This window comes from Cheilinus undulatus, linkage group 11 (assembly GCF_018320785.1).
Source record: "Cheilinus undulatus linkage group 11, ASM1832078v1, whole genome shotgun sequence".
NCBI classification, from domain to species: domain Eukaryota; kingdom Metazoa; phylum Chordata; class Actinopteri; order Labriformes; family Labridae; genus Cheilinus; species Cheilinus undulatus.
In genome coordinates this window covers 1541052-1555905 of record NC_054875.1, presented here as the reverse complement: position 1 = coordinate 1555905, position 14854 = coordinate 1541052, and the positions used below count along the sequence as shown (strand labels likewise).

The window sequence follows — 14854 nt, the reverse complement described above, 5'->3', positions numbered from 1 at the left end:
ATTTTTGGAGACATGTTCTGTGGTCTGACCAAACTAAAATTGAACTTTTTGGCCATAATGACCATCGTTACATTTGGAGAATAAAGGGGGAAGCTTGCAAGCCTGAGAACACCATCCCAACTGTGAAACATGGGGGTGGCAGCATCATGTTGTGGGGTTGTTTTGCTGCAGGAGGGACTGGTGCACTTCACAAAATAGATGGCATCATGAGGAAAGAACATTATGTGGAAATACTGAAGCAACATCTCAGGACATCAGCCAGGAAGTTCAAGCTTGGGCGCAAATGGGTTTTCCAAAAGGACAATGACCCTAAGCATACTGCCAAACTGGTTACAAAGTGGCTTAAGGATAACAAAGTCAATGTTTTGGAGTGGCCATCACAAAGCCCTGATCTCAATCCCACTGAAAATTCATGGGCAGAGCTGAAAAGGCATGTGCGAGCAAGGCGGCCTACAAACTTGGCTCAGTTACACCAGTTCTGCCAGGAGGAATGGGCCAAAATTCCTGCAAACTATTGTGAGAAGCTTGTGGAAGCATATCCAAAACATTTGACCCAAGTCATACAGTTTAAAGGCAATGCTACCAAATACTAATGAAATGTATGGAAACTTCTGACTCTCAAGAAAATCATAAAAAAAATGTCTAAAAAATGATCTCTCTCATTATTCTGGCATTTAGCAAATAGAAATAATTTTGGTAATCCTAATTGACAAAAAACAGGAAAAATTTAATCTGATTTAATGTTAGACGGTGAGAAAAAAAAGTTTATGTGCCTTTTTATATAGTGTATGTAAACTTCTGGTTTCAACTGTACATCATTTACAAACATGAGCTTTCAACTTTAAGGCCATCACATCAGTCATCAGTTAAACTAGTCTCCATCTTTCAGAGTGAACTTTTACCACAGAGAGATTTTATAGCAGGACGTGTTCAGAAGAGCAGAAATCTTTAGGATGAATGCAGAGCAGCAAACAACTGGTGCGAGTGGACTTCTAAAACCAGATTTAGGGTGCTTTCACACTAGGGGCCTGGTCCCGGATCAGAATGCACTTGAGCCCAAAGTCCGATTCATTTTGCTAGTGTGAATGCAAACGAACCGCGCTCAGGCATGGGCCCAGGCCCACTTGGGGAGGTGATCTTGGACACGATTCAAGTGGACGGGACAGAACGTCATATCAGCTTTATGACATCATAGTAAAAACTAAACTTTTCTATTCACATTTTCTGCTATTAAGTGCGGAAATCATCAGAATCCAGCCAATAAACGGTCTGTTGTGACTCACCTTACAGATGAACACAAGTTGGAGTCAGAGGAGGTACAAAGGCATTAAAAGTCTCCTGTCACCTCAAAAACTGCTGTATCTACGCAGCGCGAGCCCATTTAATCCTCTGAGCTGTAGTAGATGTGCAGATATGAAGAGTGACGTTGCTGGCATCTTAAAAGTGATTTTAATCATCCATGGCTGCAGGATGGACTTTTTGCCGGGTCAAAACAAAAACAATCTTCGCTCAGGTCATGACCCCAGTGGTTGCCATGGTAGCTTCTTGGGCTGTAAACCAGCCACATGCATACCGCCACCTGCTGTTTCAGACCGGGTAAATACACAAGTGCGCCCAGGCACAGTTTGATATTACTAGTGTGAAAGCAAGCCGGGGGGGGTATCATGCCGCTGCGTGGTCCGAAACAACTGGGCCTAATGTGAAAGCACCCTTGACTAATGTCTTGGAAGTCCTCTCATATTTTACAAATTAAAGACCCTGTAAAGTGAAAATAAATCTGTATTTAGGTTTTTTGTATGACAGGTCACTGTTTTATGAACCTCCAGGTCAAATTTCAGTCAAATAAAAGCTAAACTAAGCTTTAAAATCAACAAAAATGAGGCAGTAAAATCTGCTCCAGGATGGTGTGGGCGTGTCTCTTGAATGAGCTGAAGCCACGCCCACTCAGGAGAAATACAATCTTCTCAGATTACAAAAATGCTAAAAACTGAATTGACGAAAGCACTCACACCATTATCCTGCCTCTTGACCTTAGAAGAAGAGACAAAGTCTGTTTCCTGTCTCAAATCTCTGTTCTGATGCTTTTAATGATCATAGACCACTGTGGCTGATTGATTTTGTAAATTTACCTCACAATGAACAGAAAAACAGCATTAACTGACTGTTAAATTTCAATAAATGCAGTGACATCAGCTAACAACAGACTGGACTGAGATGAACTGCTCTGTGATTTTAGATTGGAGTGTTAGAGGGGTGGGGTCATCATCAGCCCACACATTGGCCCCTCCCACATCAAACCCAGCCAGGAAAGAGGTGAAAAACTTTCTAATGGTCTAAATCCAGAATTCAGTCACATGCGGATCTTAGTGTTTTCACATGTTTACAGCAACCAGATTCACACATTTCAAGAGTGTTCAGACTAGGGATAGGAAAAATTAATTGCAGATCAATTAATTGGTCATTAAGAATTTGGTCGATCAGCGGGAATTTAGTTGATCTGATGTTGGCATATAATAAAGAGACTAAACACGTCTTACTCTGCACTGCACAACAACATCTACCGTCATGATATTGTGAGTGGGTTGTAACAAAAGCAATGAGACATCTTACCCTCCAGGGGGCGATGTAACTTAAGGAGAGAGGGAGAGGGCAAACAGAAGAAGTACTCAAGCAGCGCAATCATAGACTGTAGAAAGAATTGGACAAACCCTGTGTGACGTCAGTCGTCTGCTTACAATAGGTGGACTCAAACGGCTCTTGAGGCCAATCCGTTGAGGCTTCTACATTGAAATCGCGGTCTCAACCGAACTTTGGATCAACCTAACGGCCCGCCCACTAAGCGCAACTTCCTGTCAGCCTGCTAGCTAGCATTCCGGCTGACAGAAACGGAGCCCCTGCCTGCCAAGCTATCTGTCAATCAAATGAGACAGCCAATCAGCTTTCATCCTAAATATAATCCAAACAATTGTGGTACAAAAAAAATTCACCCCCCGTACAGCGGGAGCACAATAAGACACTAGCTAATGAGACACGTTTGGTGTTTTGAACCAGGCTGTATGCCAGTTTATTTCTAGTGTCAAAACCGGCTGTTTAACAGGAGTCCAGATGAGACTTCCAGTGTTCCTGCAGCCAGCCTCAAGTTGACAGTCGCGGTATAGCAATTTTTTGCACTTCTGCATTGACTTCATTTTTCAGGACCGGAGGTTGCAGCTTGAACGTAATGCATTGTCTCAATTTGCCCGAAATGCAAAATGAAGAGAGCGAAGCCAAGTGTGGTGTGGGACTATTTCAGTTTAGAAAAAGACCTTGCTCATTGTAAACATTATAAACTCATCATTTGCATATCCCCTCAATAGGTATTGCAATAGACCATGCCTTGTTTTTGTTTAAGAGCCTTAGGCTTTCGAAGGGTGAAAAAAATAAATCATTAAGAAACACGCTCATTAGTTAGCCTACCTGTTTTTGTTATAAATGTTGTAAGTTTCCGTTAGCCAGTCATTGGCCGGTTTCAAGAGTGGATGTCTGGCAGCTAAAAATATAACCAGTCAAAATATCCGTCAGAAAATATGCAAATGACCAGATAAGTAAATACTGAATACTTGCATATTATGTTTTGTGTAACCTAGAAGATATGTTGCGAGAATGCGTTAATATAAAGTTGCCTAATCTTACTACATCTACTGTCCCGCGGTGCTGGGGTTATCCCCTCAAACAGCAAGCACATGGCTAATTAAGTTGCGTATTTATGCAAGATGACACAAGATAACACAAAAGACCTCAAACCACCCCTATCTCTGAGCGTGCTCAGTGCTGTTGGAGACTAGGGAAAGTTTGGCCAGAGCTTTCTCATAAAGCAGAATTTTAATCTGAGTGAGGTTTTCCTGGTTAACCAAAGGCTGAATATCATCAGCAGTATGGAGGGATTTTTAGTTAGTCAACGCTGCCAGTAATGGAGGGGCTAAAAACAAAGGGAACTGTATAGCTGAGCGGCTTAAACAGTGATGCAGGAGCAGAGAGAGAGAGAAGCCTAGGCCAAGCAGACTTGTAGCGGACTTCGATAAATGTCCTGGCTAATTAGCAGAAGTAGTCTTGGATAGGCCATCAATGAAAGGAGGACTGGACCGGACTATCTGCCATGGAGCTTTTGTCTTTTCAGGACTAGTCCAGATAAACAGGATGTTTGGATTTCCAGCTTTAGCAGAGGTTACAGTTCTATCATCATGAGGACTGATATTTGGCAGCTGACAGTAAGACTCATTTTTAATTTGAAATACAGAGTTCTAATGCAGTGTCCAGTTAACAGAACACTGGGGAAGTATGTTTGGATGCTTCGTTGTTGTTGTTGGAGAATGGTATTTGGCTGTTGTAAGCTTTTAAGTTGTGCTAGCGGCCAATGTGCTCACAGGCTAAAGGTGCTAATGTGAAGCTAACTGTTGTTGTTTATGAGACTCTTCTTTTCTTACAAAACGCCCACCCCTAGTTCAGACACAAAGTTTACATTTCACTTTACAGGGTCTTTAAGAATCCATTCCAGCTCATTCTAACAGGAGGAGGACTCTGAGAGCATGGACTGGTGGATCTGTTTTGCTGTCTGCTGTTGTTTTAAGCGTGGCAGACTGATGATTTTTATGAACTCTGCGGAGATATTGCACCAGGATCCAGCTAGATATGAACCAGATCCTGGAGAACATTAACCCTGCAGGGTACATGACGACGTCTGCTTGCTTACTCTCGCACAATGTCCATCATGACCTGTGAAAAGAAAAGACAAAATTTAAACTGACACTGATGGTTTATTTGTATCTGTCTGGGAATCAAAATCTACTTTGATTATTTAATTCACTTGTTGTCCCTTACTTACATTCAAAACAGAAGTCTTATCCTTTGGATATTTACCTCATATCTAATGCACTCTTAATGACATTAATGAGGCTCCTTGGTTAGACAACTGCCAACCTTTCCCTAACAGTAAACCTATCTCTGCTGAAATGATAGCCTTCTGTTGTGTTTGGCTGTTTACGCCACAATGCCATTTAAGGGCCTGAAAACGGAGCATTTCTAAAGCTGCACAGTCATCACGTAAACTGGCTATATGAAGATCTGTTGAAGGTGAAGACCATCAGACATGCTCAGCATGGTTCCAGTTAATATTCATATGTGAGGAGGTGGATTACAATCACAATAGAACCTTGTAAATCCTGTTTCTGCTGCTCACTCATAGTTAACATTACACCGCGTTCCACATTATTATGCAAACAACGTTTTTCTCTGATTTTCTAATTATCAATGCAAATGACAGAATATTTTTCAAGTCATCAACAGTTAGAGTATAATTCAAATGTTTTTGAACAAACTTCATAATGATAACTATTATTTTTTTAAAAATAAAAACCTCAAAATGCACTTTTCCACATGTTCCACATTATTAAGCAGGCCACAGGTTTCAGCAATATGGGAAAGAAAAAGGATCTCTGCTGCTGAAAAGTGTCAAATAGTGTAATGCCTTGGACAAGGAATGAAAACATTAGATATTTCAGGAAAAATTAAGCATGATCATCATACTGTGAAGAAATTTGTGGCTGATTCAGAGCACAGACGGGTTCCTGCAGATAAAGGCATAATGAGGAAGATTTCTGACAGACAAATACATCAGATTAAGAGAGCAGATGCTAAAATGCCATTACAAAGCAGAAAACAAGTATTTGAAGCTGCTGGTGTCTCTGGAGTCCCACCAACCTCAAGGTGTAGGATCCTCCACAGGCTTGCAGTCATGTATAAACCTACTATTCAGCCCCCCCTAACCAATGCTCACCAGCAGAAACGGTTGCAGTGGGCCCAGAAATACATGAAGACTCATTTTCAAACAGTCTTGTTGACTGATGAGTGCCGTGCAACCCTGGATGGTCCAGATGGAGGAGCAGTGGATGGTTGGTTGATGGCCACCGTGTCCCAACGAGGCTGTGACGTCAACAAGGAGGGGGTGGAGTCATGTTTGGGCCGGAATCATGAGGAGAGAGCTGATAGGCCCCTTTAGGGTCCCTGAAGGTGTGAAAATGACCTCGGCAAAGTATATAGAGTTTCTGACTGACCACTTTCTTCCATGGTACAAAAAGAAGAACTGTGCCTTCTGTAGCAAAATTTTCTTCATGCATGACAATGCTCCATCTCATGCTGCAAAGAATCCCTCTGTGTCATTGGCTGCTATGGGCATAAAAGGAGAGAAACTCATGGTGTGGCCCCCATCCTCCCCTGACCTTTAACCCTACTGAGAACCTTTGGAGCATCCTCAAGCTAAAGATCTATGAGGGTGGGAGGCAGTTCACATCAAAACAGCAGCTCTGGGAGGATATTCTGACATCCTGCAAAGAAATTCAAGCAGAAACTCTCCAAAAACTCACAAGTTCAATGGATGCAAGAATAGTGAAGGTGATATCAGAGAAGGGCTCCTATGTTAACATGGAATTTGGCCTGTTAAGATGTTTTTGATTGAAATAGCTTTGATTTCAGTAAATATGACCTCCTAATGCTGCAATTTCTACAAATGACCATTTTCAGTTCTTTACAACCTATAAAATGTTTTAAAAAACTGTTGTGCTTAATAATGTGGAACAGTGCATTTTGAGGTTTTTATTTTTTTTTTTAATAATTTTTGTCATTATGAAGTTTGTTCAAAAACGTTTGAATTATGCTCTAACAGCTGATGACTTGAAAAATATTCTGTCATTTGCATTAATATTTAGGAAAATCAGAGAAAAATATCATTTGCATAATAATGTGGAACATGGTGTATCTGAAATGTAATGGTTTATTTGCACATTAAGGACAATTGTATGTATCATTTAATGAAATTCAGAAACTTCCATATGGATGTAAACATTTATTACGAAGCATACTGAATACAATCAAATTAGCACAGATGCAATTAATCCATAGCAGCATGAATCTGAATATGAGCTATAAAGGAGGAGGCTGGGGTGGAGGAGGTGAAGCTTTAGTCTATAAAGGAGGAGGCTGGGGTGGAGGAGGTGAAGCTTTAGTCTATAAAGGAGGAGGTGGGGATGGAGGAGGTGAAGCTTTTGTCTATAAAGGAGGAGGCTGGGGTGGAGGAGGTGAAGCTTTAGTCTATAAAGGAGGAGGTGGGGATGGAGGAGGTGAAGCTTTTGTCTATAAAGGAGGAGGCTGGGGTGGAGGAGGTGAAGCTTTAGTCTATAAAGGAGGAGGTTGGGGTGGAGGAGGTGAAGCTTTAGTCTATAAAGGAGGAGGCTGGGGTGGAGGAGGTAAAGCTTTGCCAGCAGCAGCAGTGATACGTCAGCATTAATGCAAGCTGGGATTAGAGAATAGTACATCATATCTTAATACACCGCTGTGTTGAGAGATAAAGCTGTGATTGACTGTGGGAGCTGGGAAGTGATAATTAGGATCAGCTGGCCATCAGCTGATCATGGCTGGTGACTTCCATTAAGGCTAGGCTTCATTTGTTGAAAAGGCTGTTTTGCATGAAAATGGTGTACCTTGAGATTTTTACTTGATCTTAGGTTTTTTGAGCAAAAAGTTTAAAAGCCACTAAAATAAGCGTAGAGTGGTAACTACCTGCTCTTCTGGGATGGATGAGTTTTGTCTTTCCTTTGGTTTCTTTTTGTCCTTGAAGGAAGACAAAGACGAATGAGTGGTTGTGTTTGAAATCACACAGTCAATAAATGGTTACTTTTATTAAAATGTAACTAAAAAGGGTTACTTTTATGAAAGTAACTAAAATGGTTACTTTTTAAAAAGTAACTAAATATGGTTACTTTAATGAAAGTAACTAAAAATGGTTACTTCTTAAAAAAGTAATTAAAAATTGTTACTTTTATGAAAGTAACTAAAAATGGTTGCTTTTATAAAAATGTAACTTAAAATGGCTACTTTTATGAAAGTAACTAAAAAATGGTTACTTTTTAAAAACAGTAACTAAAAATGGTTACTTTTATAAAAATGTAACTTAAAATACTTTCATAAAAAAGAAACTAAAAATTGTTACTTTTATTTTTTTATAGTAACGTAAAACTTTATGAAAAAGTAACTTATAACATATTACTTTTATGAAAAAGTAATGTGTTGTGTTAATCATTACAACAGAAAAAGTAATCCAGTACACTGGGTGCACTATACAGTGTGTAATAATGCTCACTCAGAACCTGAGCAGCTTCATAGAGTGCATTATAAAGTGATGATGGTGTGATTTTGGACATGATCAGTGACATGGTTTTTTTTTTATTATTTCACTGTAAAATGGATTCAGAGAACAGACAGTATAAAACATACCAGTTTGCCGTTTTCTGCTGTTCCCTTTTTTTCTGGAATGAAGTATCAGAAATAATAAAAAAATAAGTTATCATGGAAATAATAATAACCAAAATACAACAAACTGTGGTATTGTTTTTACTGCCTCACCTATATTTAGAAGGTCTTTTATCTTCTTTCGGAAAATGAACACTACCATACCTAAAACAGCTAAACTACCAATAACAGCAACAGGAACGATCACTGCTGTCATGTCTGATTGCCGTTCTCCACATTCAGCATCTTTTGATTCAGTTCCCGGTTTCAGCTGCACCAGATTATCTGATTCACATCTGAAACCACAATTAAAGGAAAAATGAAAAATACAGACCATTCTTATGTTTGTACAGTGATGTTTTATGGGCAGAACCTAATTGTTGGCAGAATATTAGCTAGCTGTAGCTTGTGGTTAGTTCTGAAGAATGTGAGTGCCTTCTCAGGAAGGAAGACAGGTTGTCTGTTGTGTTCATGTGTGGTTTAAAGATTCACTTACTGTCTGTGTTGCTGACATGACGTTAACGTCCCGTTTGAAAATGTTCCTGCAGAGCATGCAGAGCAGAGCGTGTCTAAGACTGGTGTTCCTGCAGAAAAAAAAAACAGTGATTACTGAGTGAAGAAAAAACTCTGAGCACAATCACGCCAGCTCCACTGGCCCAATCAGCCATGTGGACTGATAAGCTGCCCCTCCTTCCTCTCTTCTTCACCTCCCTCTTCCTTTTTCATCTCTCTCTCTCTCTTCTCTTCTAGTTTCTACCTCTTCTATTGTCTAAGTCTGCTCCTGCTCCAGGTCTCATCATCAGTATGCTCCTGCTCCAGGTCTCATCATCAGTATGGTCCTGCTCCAGGTCTCATCATCAGTATGGTCCTGCTCCAGGTCTCATCATCAGTATGCTCCTGCTCCAGGTCTCATCATCAGTATGCTCCTGCTCCAGGTCTCATCATCAGTATGCTCCTGCTCCAGGTCTCATCATCAGTATGCTCCTGCTCCAGGTCTCATCATCAGTATGGTCCTGCTCCAGGTCTCATCATCAGTATGCTCCTGCTCCAGGTCTCATCATCAGTATGGTCCTGCTCCAGGTCTCATCATCAGTATGCTCCTGCTCCAGGTCTCATCATCAGTATGCTCCTGCTCCAGGTCTCATCATCAGTATGGTCCTGCTCCAGGTCTCATCATCAGTATGCTCCTGCTCCAGGTCTCATCATCAGTATGCTCCTGCTCCAGGTCCAATCATCAGTATGGTCCTGCTCCAGGTCTCATCATCAGTATGCTCCTGCTCCAGGTCTCATCATCAGTATGCTCCTGCTCCAGGTCTCATCATCAGTATGCTCCTGCTCCAGGTCTCATCATCAGTATGCTCCTGCTCCAGGTCTCATCATCAGTATGCTCCTGCTCCAGGTCTCATCATCAGTATGCTCCTGCTCCAGGTCTCATCATCAGTATGGTCCTGCTCCAGGTCTCATCATCAGTATGCTCCTGCTCCAGGTCTCATCATCAGTATGCTCCTGCTCCAGGTCCAATCATCAGTATGGTCCTGCTCCAGGTCTCATCATCATGCTCCTGCTCCAGGTCACATCATCAGTATGGTCCTGCTCCAGGTCTCATCATCAGTATGCTCCTGCTCCAGGTCTCATCATCAGTATGCTCCTGCTCCAGGTCCAATCATCAGTATGCTCCTGCTCCAGGTCTCATCATCAGTATGCTCCTGCTCCAGGTCTCATCATCAGTATGCTCCTGCTCCAGGTCTCATCATCAGTATGCTCCTGCTCCAGGTCCAATCATCAGTATGGTCCTGCTCCAGGTCTCATCATCAGTTTGGTCCTGCTCCAGGTTTGTGCTTCTTCATCTTGAGTCTGGTTCTGCTCCACTGTGTCTTTGCTCAACATTGCTGATTGTTGAGTTTTTGGTGATAAATGCTGGGTCCTTATAATAACATAGAGAGTACGGTCTAGATGTGCCCTCTTTGTAAAGAGTCTGTAGAGAACTTTGCTCAGGGATCAGCTCTATAAAAGAACCCATGGTTTATGAGTACAGTAGAACAGTGAATATATTTATTTACAGTCTTGTTTTTGGGTGTTGTGCAGCTTTGTCTCTCATCCTTCTCATGTCATCACTTAGTCCCAGTGATTGATCAAGTATCTCTGTGTAGTCTGACATCTCTGTCATAAATGTATGAATCTGTGATCACCTAATCTGGCATAGTGATGACTGTAACAGACAAAAGGTCCATGCAGTCTGACCTCTGCTTTAGTCCCACAACAGAGAAGGACAGTGTGCCCTGGAGTCACCTCCCTCCATACAAGCCTTCACTGCCCACCATGCCAAAAATGCAGACATTGTTAATCTTCCCTACCTCCCCGTACAGGCGCCCCGGCTCTTTTACTACTATGGACACGTCTCTGTTTGTAAAGCTTTAATTAGTAATTGATTAGAATAGATGTACATGAAAGAAATCTAAATAATAGAATGAAAGGAGAAATTCCATCTAATTGCAAGTATCAATATAGAAAATACATCATCCTGTTAGACAATATCACTTTTATAGTTTATCATTTCAATTATACAGAACATTGTTGCTTGAAACTTTCATGAAGATCTTTTGTGAGTTTCACAGCCACCAGATAACCTGTTTGCTCAGTGGAAGGTCCTAAAGCTCCTGAAGCAGGGCTTTTCAATTACAAATTTAACTGGGCCAAATGTTAAAATCAAGAACTGTAGCTGGGCATATTTTTCAAGAGCAGTGTTACTCAAACCCTCAACCAAAGAGCAAAATTGTTGAAAAATATCTTTGCAAGAGCCACAATCTAAGAGGTGAAAAGTGGCAAAAACAGCTTAAAAGTAGCAATACAAATAGGTTTAAGGTGGTAAAATGGTCAAAAAGCAGCAAAAATGGGTGAAAAGGAGTGAAAATGGGGAGAAAAAGTGGGAAAATGGTCAGAAAGTAGCAGGAATGGGTGAGAAGTGACAAAAAAATGAGTGGAAAGTGGCTTAAATTGGCAAAAAGCTGTCAAGAGTGGCAAAATGGGCAGAAAATGGGAAACAAGTGGTATGTAATGGCAAAGGGTAGTTTAAATGGGCAAAAAGTGGCCAAAAAATGAGTGGAAAAGGGCAAAAATGGTTAATTTAAAAAAATGGCAAAAAGAAGAGGAAAAAATTGGGAAAAAAGGAAACAAGTGGTATTTAATGGCAAATGGTGACTTAAATGGACAAAAAGTGGAAAAAAAGGTAAATAAAAAAAGGGGGCCACAATTTGAGAAAAAGTGGCAAAAAGAAAACACAAAAATGAACAAAAAAATTGGAAAAAAGGTTCTTTTTTTTTTTTTTTTCAATTTGAAACCTTTTAGTGGGCAGGGGTCCACCGAATGAATAATTTCTTCTTAGGGGAGGCTCACTCTTCCACACTTTGAAAACCCCTGCTTTAGTCCATTGAAGTCCAACATTTGGACTCACAAACACTGCATTCAATTTGAACTATGATAATGAAACAAGAAAAGACAACTCCGTGTGATGGTCACATCCTCCTCACCACTGCAGGCATGGAGTAGCTGACAGTCTCCGACTTATTCAACTCCTGATCACTGAAAAGTTTTCTTCCTGATCTCATAAATACTACAGAGTGCTCACCTGTTCTCATCATCATTTTTTCTCTGCAGAAAGCTGTCACTATTTTTGTTATCAGGTAAATATCTTTTGTGCAAAGTGGTCACTGCTTAAAACTCTGCACAAAGCTTGAAGCATGCCAACAACAACTGCAGCGGTAGACTTCTGGGCTGAGCCCAGATACCCTCCTGAGGAATCTCATTTTAACTTCTTACATCTGTGATCTCATTCTTTCTGTCATTACCCAGAGTTCATGGCTGTACATGACGGTTGCGACAAAGATCAACTGATAAATTGAGAGCTTTGCCTTCCGGCTCAGCTCCCACTACACAACAACAGTCCGGTACAATACTGCAATACTGCCGATGCTGCACCAATTCCCCTGTCAATCTCACTGTTCATTTCACCCTCACTCAGGAACAAGACCATGAGATACTTGAACTCCTTCACCTGTGGCAAAGACACCCTCCACACCCAGGCGGAGCAGTCCCCCATTTTCTGGCAGAGGACCATGGCCTCAAACTTGGAGGTGTTTATTCTCATTCCAGCCACTCACACTCAGCCACAAACCGTCCCAGTGCCTGCTGGAGGTCCCCAGCCAAGGAAGCCAACAGAACTACATAATCTGCAAACATTAGACATAAAATTCTGAGTTCCTCGAACCAGAACCCCCCCCCAGGTACATGATTGTAGGCCTTCTCCTAGTCCATGTAGACAACAACACATGTAGACTGGATGAGGAGGAGTCCTGCAAGAGTAAGGGATGGTCCACTGTCCAATGACCAGGACAGAATCCACACTGTTCCTCCTGTATCCAATCAGCTGGGGTCTCCTTTCCAGCACACTAGAGTACACTTTACCAGGGAGGCTGAGTAGCGTGATACCCAGGGTGTAGCACGACCGCAACCGTCTGGTGGCTGGGCTTCACTCCATGGGCCCTGGTTGGGCTCAGCTCAAAAAGGCAACATGGAGTCGCCATCCATTGGCCCCCCAACTGCAGGGATAGGCATTAGGACCAGGTGCTTTGGAGATGGCCAGCAAGCAAGGGTGGAGGCCTAGGTATCCTGACCCCCAGCAGCGCAGATTAGTTTTCAATATGTGCAGCATTGCCAAAGAAAGAGCCAGAGGTGGTGCATGAGGTGGAGCACTATTAGCCAGTTATAGTTGGGCTCCCCACCACACACACAGCACCAGCTCAGGAACAACACTCTTGGAGAGGGGCTGGACGTTCATTACACTATTACAACAATAATCTCAAACCAGCACAGGAAACCAACCTCTCTCTCTGATGTATTCTCCTGCTTTGCAGTTTTTGTGTTTCTTGGCTTGGCTGCAGCCTTCCTCTGCAGACTCTATGCAGTAAAATCCTTCCAGAGGTTCACAGACTGTGTCTGATGCTTTTGTACACACTGACTTTATCCTTAGACCAGAATCTGTGAACACAGAATAGATTATTCACAGACTGTGATGGACTAAGCTGCAACACGATGACCCTAAGAATGAACATGTTTAGTTTGTATTAAAGGACAGTTGTTAAACATTCTACAGACACAGGATGAATCACAGACACAAACAGGATCCTGCAGACCTGCACCAGGAGAGTCCTGCTAAAGGGGACCTTGATTCTTCTGCAGCTACCAGAGTGATTTACATCCTTTAGTTTTTATTCTACACAAATCCTAACAATTGATCTGCTGTCAGCTCATGAGACATACAAGATGTGAAACATTTAAAGCTTTACTGGTTCTTAAATTCTCAGGATATCATCAGAAAGACTCTAGTCTGGGTTTCAGAGGACAGAGAAAGACTTGTGCAAAACAAACACAATTTTGTTTTTGTTTTTTTTTACTTTGGCAGGAAGGAGGAGGTTATCAACAGAGGAAGCTGGTAAAATCATGGTGTGCCTGTTTGCTCTCAATAAGACTTCTGTCTCTAAGTAAGAATGCAAACTTTTATAAAAACAGAAATAAATATTGAGAGAAACAAATATCAGCTGTACTGTAAATTGCATTATTATCTTCTTCTAGTAAACACTTCACAAAGGTCAGGATGCATCACATTAAAAATAAATATTACTTCATCCAATCAAGCATGTAAACACATGTCACAACATTCCCATGCAGTCAGATGAGATTCATGAGGTTGTTAGCTAGCCTCAGGGTGATCTTTAAAAAATCCACTGGTAAAAATGTTTGGAATCAGAAATGTTTAGCTAAGAGCTGAAGCATACTGGGATTCTTTAGTACTGGTTTATCCCTCTTCATATTATAACAGTATTACGCTATTTTCCTTATAAAGGCCAGGCATAAGATAAAAACAGATATAAAGTAACAAAAGAACTGTTGCAAGATCTGAATTATTAATAATAATTATAATTACCTTTATTCAAACCTACAGAAACTCACTGAAGAGGAAGAGAAATATATACAGTACTTTATTAATCCAGGAGGGGAAATAAACATGCAGCATTCACAAGGACCAGATTATAACATGAATGTGTGGAGAGATGTCACTGAGGAGGAGTAGTTGGAAGACTGATGCCCTGCTCAAGGAAACCTTGGCAGTACTTAGGAAGGTAAATGGAACCTCTCCAGAGAGCGGACAGTTCCATATGATGGTCGTTTTAGAGGCTGAGTGCAGACCCCCCAGTTACCAACCCAAGACCCTACAGACGAAGCTGCTGCATTTATATCACACCATATCTGACAGAAAGAACAGATATCATAATGTCACTTTTTAAAATGTTGTTCATCCGTACCTCTGAGACATTCTGTGCAGGGAAAACACTGTTTGAGCCCATTTAGTTTATTCATGAAGGTTCCCTCTGTGCACGGCTGACAGGAGGTACTTTTGTCCTCCTCACAATCTGTTTTTACTCGGTTTCCTGTTGATAAGAAAAAAAAAATCATATCATGCAATCAGAGATGTGAGTAC

At 41.3% G+C, this 14854-nt stretch overlaps 1 protein-coding gene across 4 annotated transcripts in view; it reads right to left on the bottom strand.

Annotated features, from left to right (window-relative positions):
- Positions 1–14854, bottom strand: part of LOC121517517 (tumor necrosis factor receptor superfamily member 14-like) — a 61064-nt gene that overhangs the window by 29214 nt on the left and 16996 nt on the right. For 2 of the 4 annotated variants that reach the window (XR_005992558.1, XR_005992559.1), the window contains exons 4-9: positions 14679–14804; positions 13198–13353; positions 8816–8903; positions 8434–8615; positions 8305–8336; positions 7591–7641 (exon numbers count right to left, since the gene is read on the bottom strand). Coding sequence is in view for 1 of the 4 variants with exons in the window: in XM_041799347.1 (XP_041655281.1) it covers positions 4726–4752; positions 7591–7641; positions 8305–8336; positions 8434–8615; positions 8816–8903; positions 13198–13353; positions 14679–14804 (662 nt within the window). In the remaining 3 variants the exon portion in view is untranslated. Of the gene's footprint in view, positions 1–4248; positions 4753–7590; positions 7642–8304; positions 8337–8433; positions 8616–8815; positions 8904–13197; positions 13354–14678; positions 14805–14854 lie in introns of those variants that run through there. The other 2 variants (XM_041799347.1, XR_005992561.1) reach the window with 2 other exon arrangements.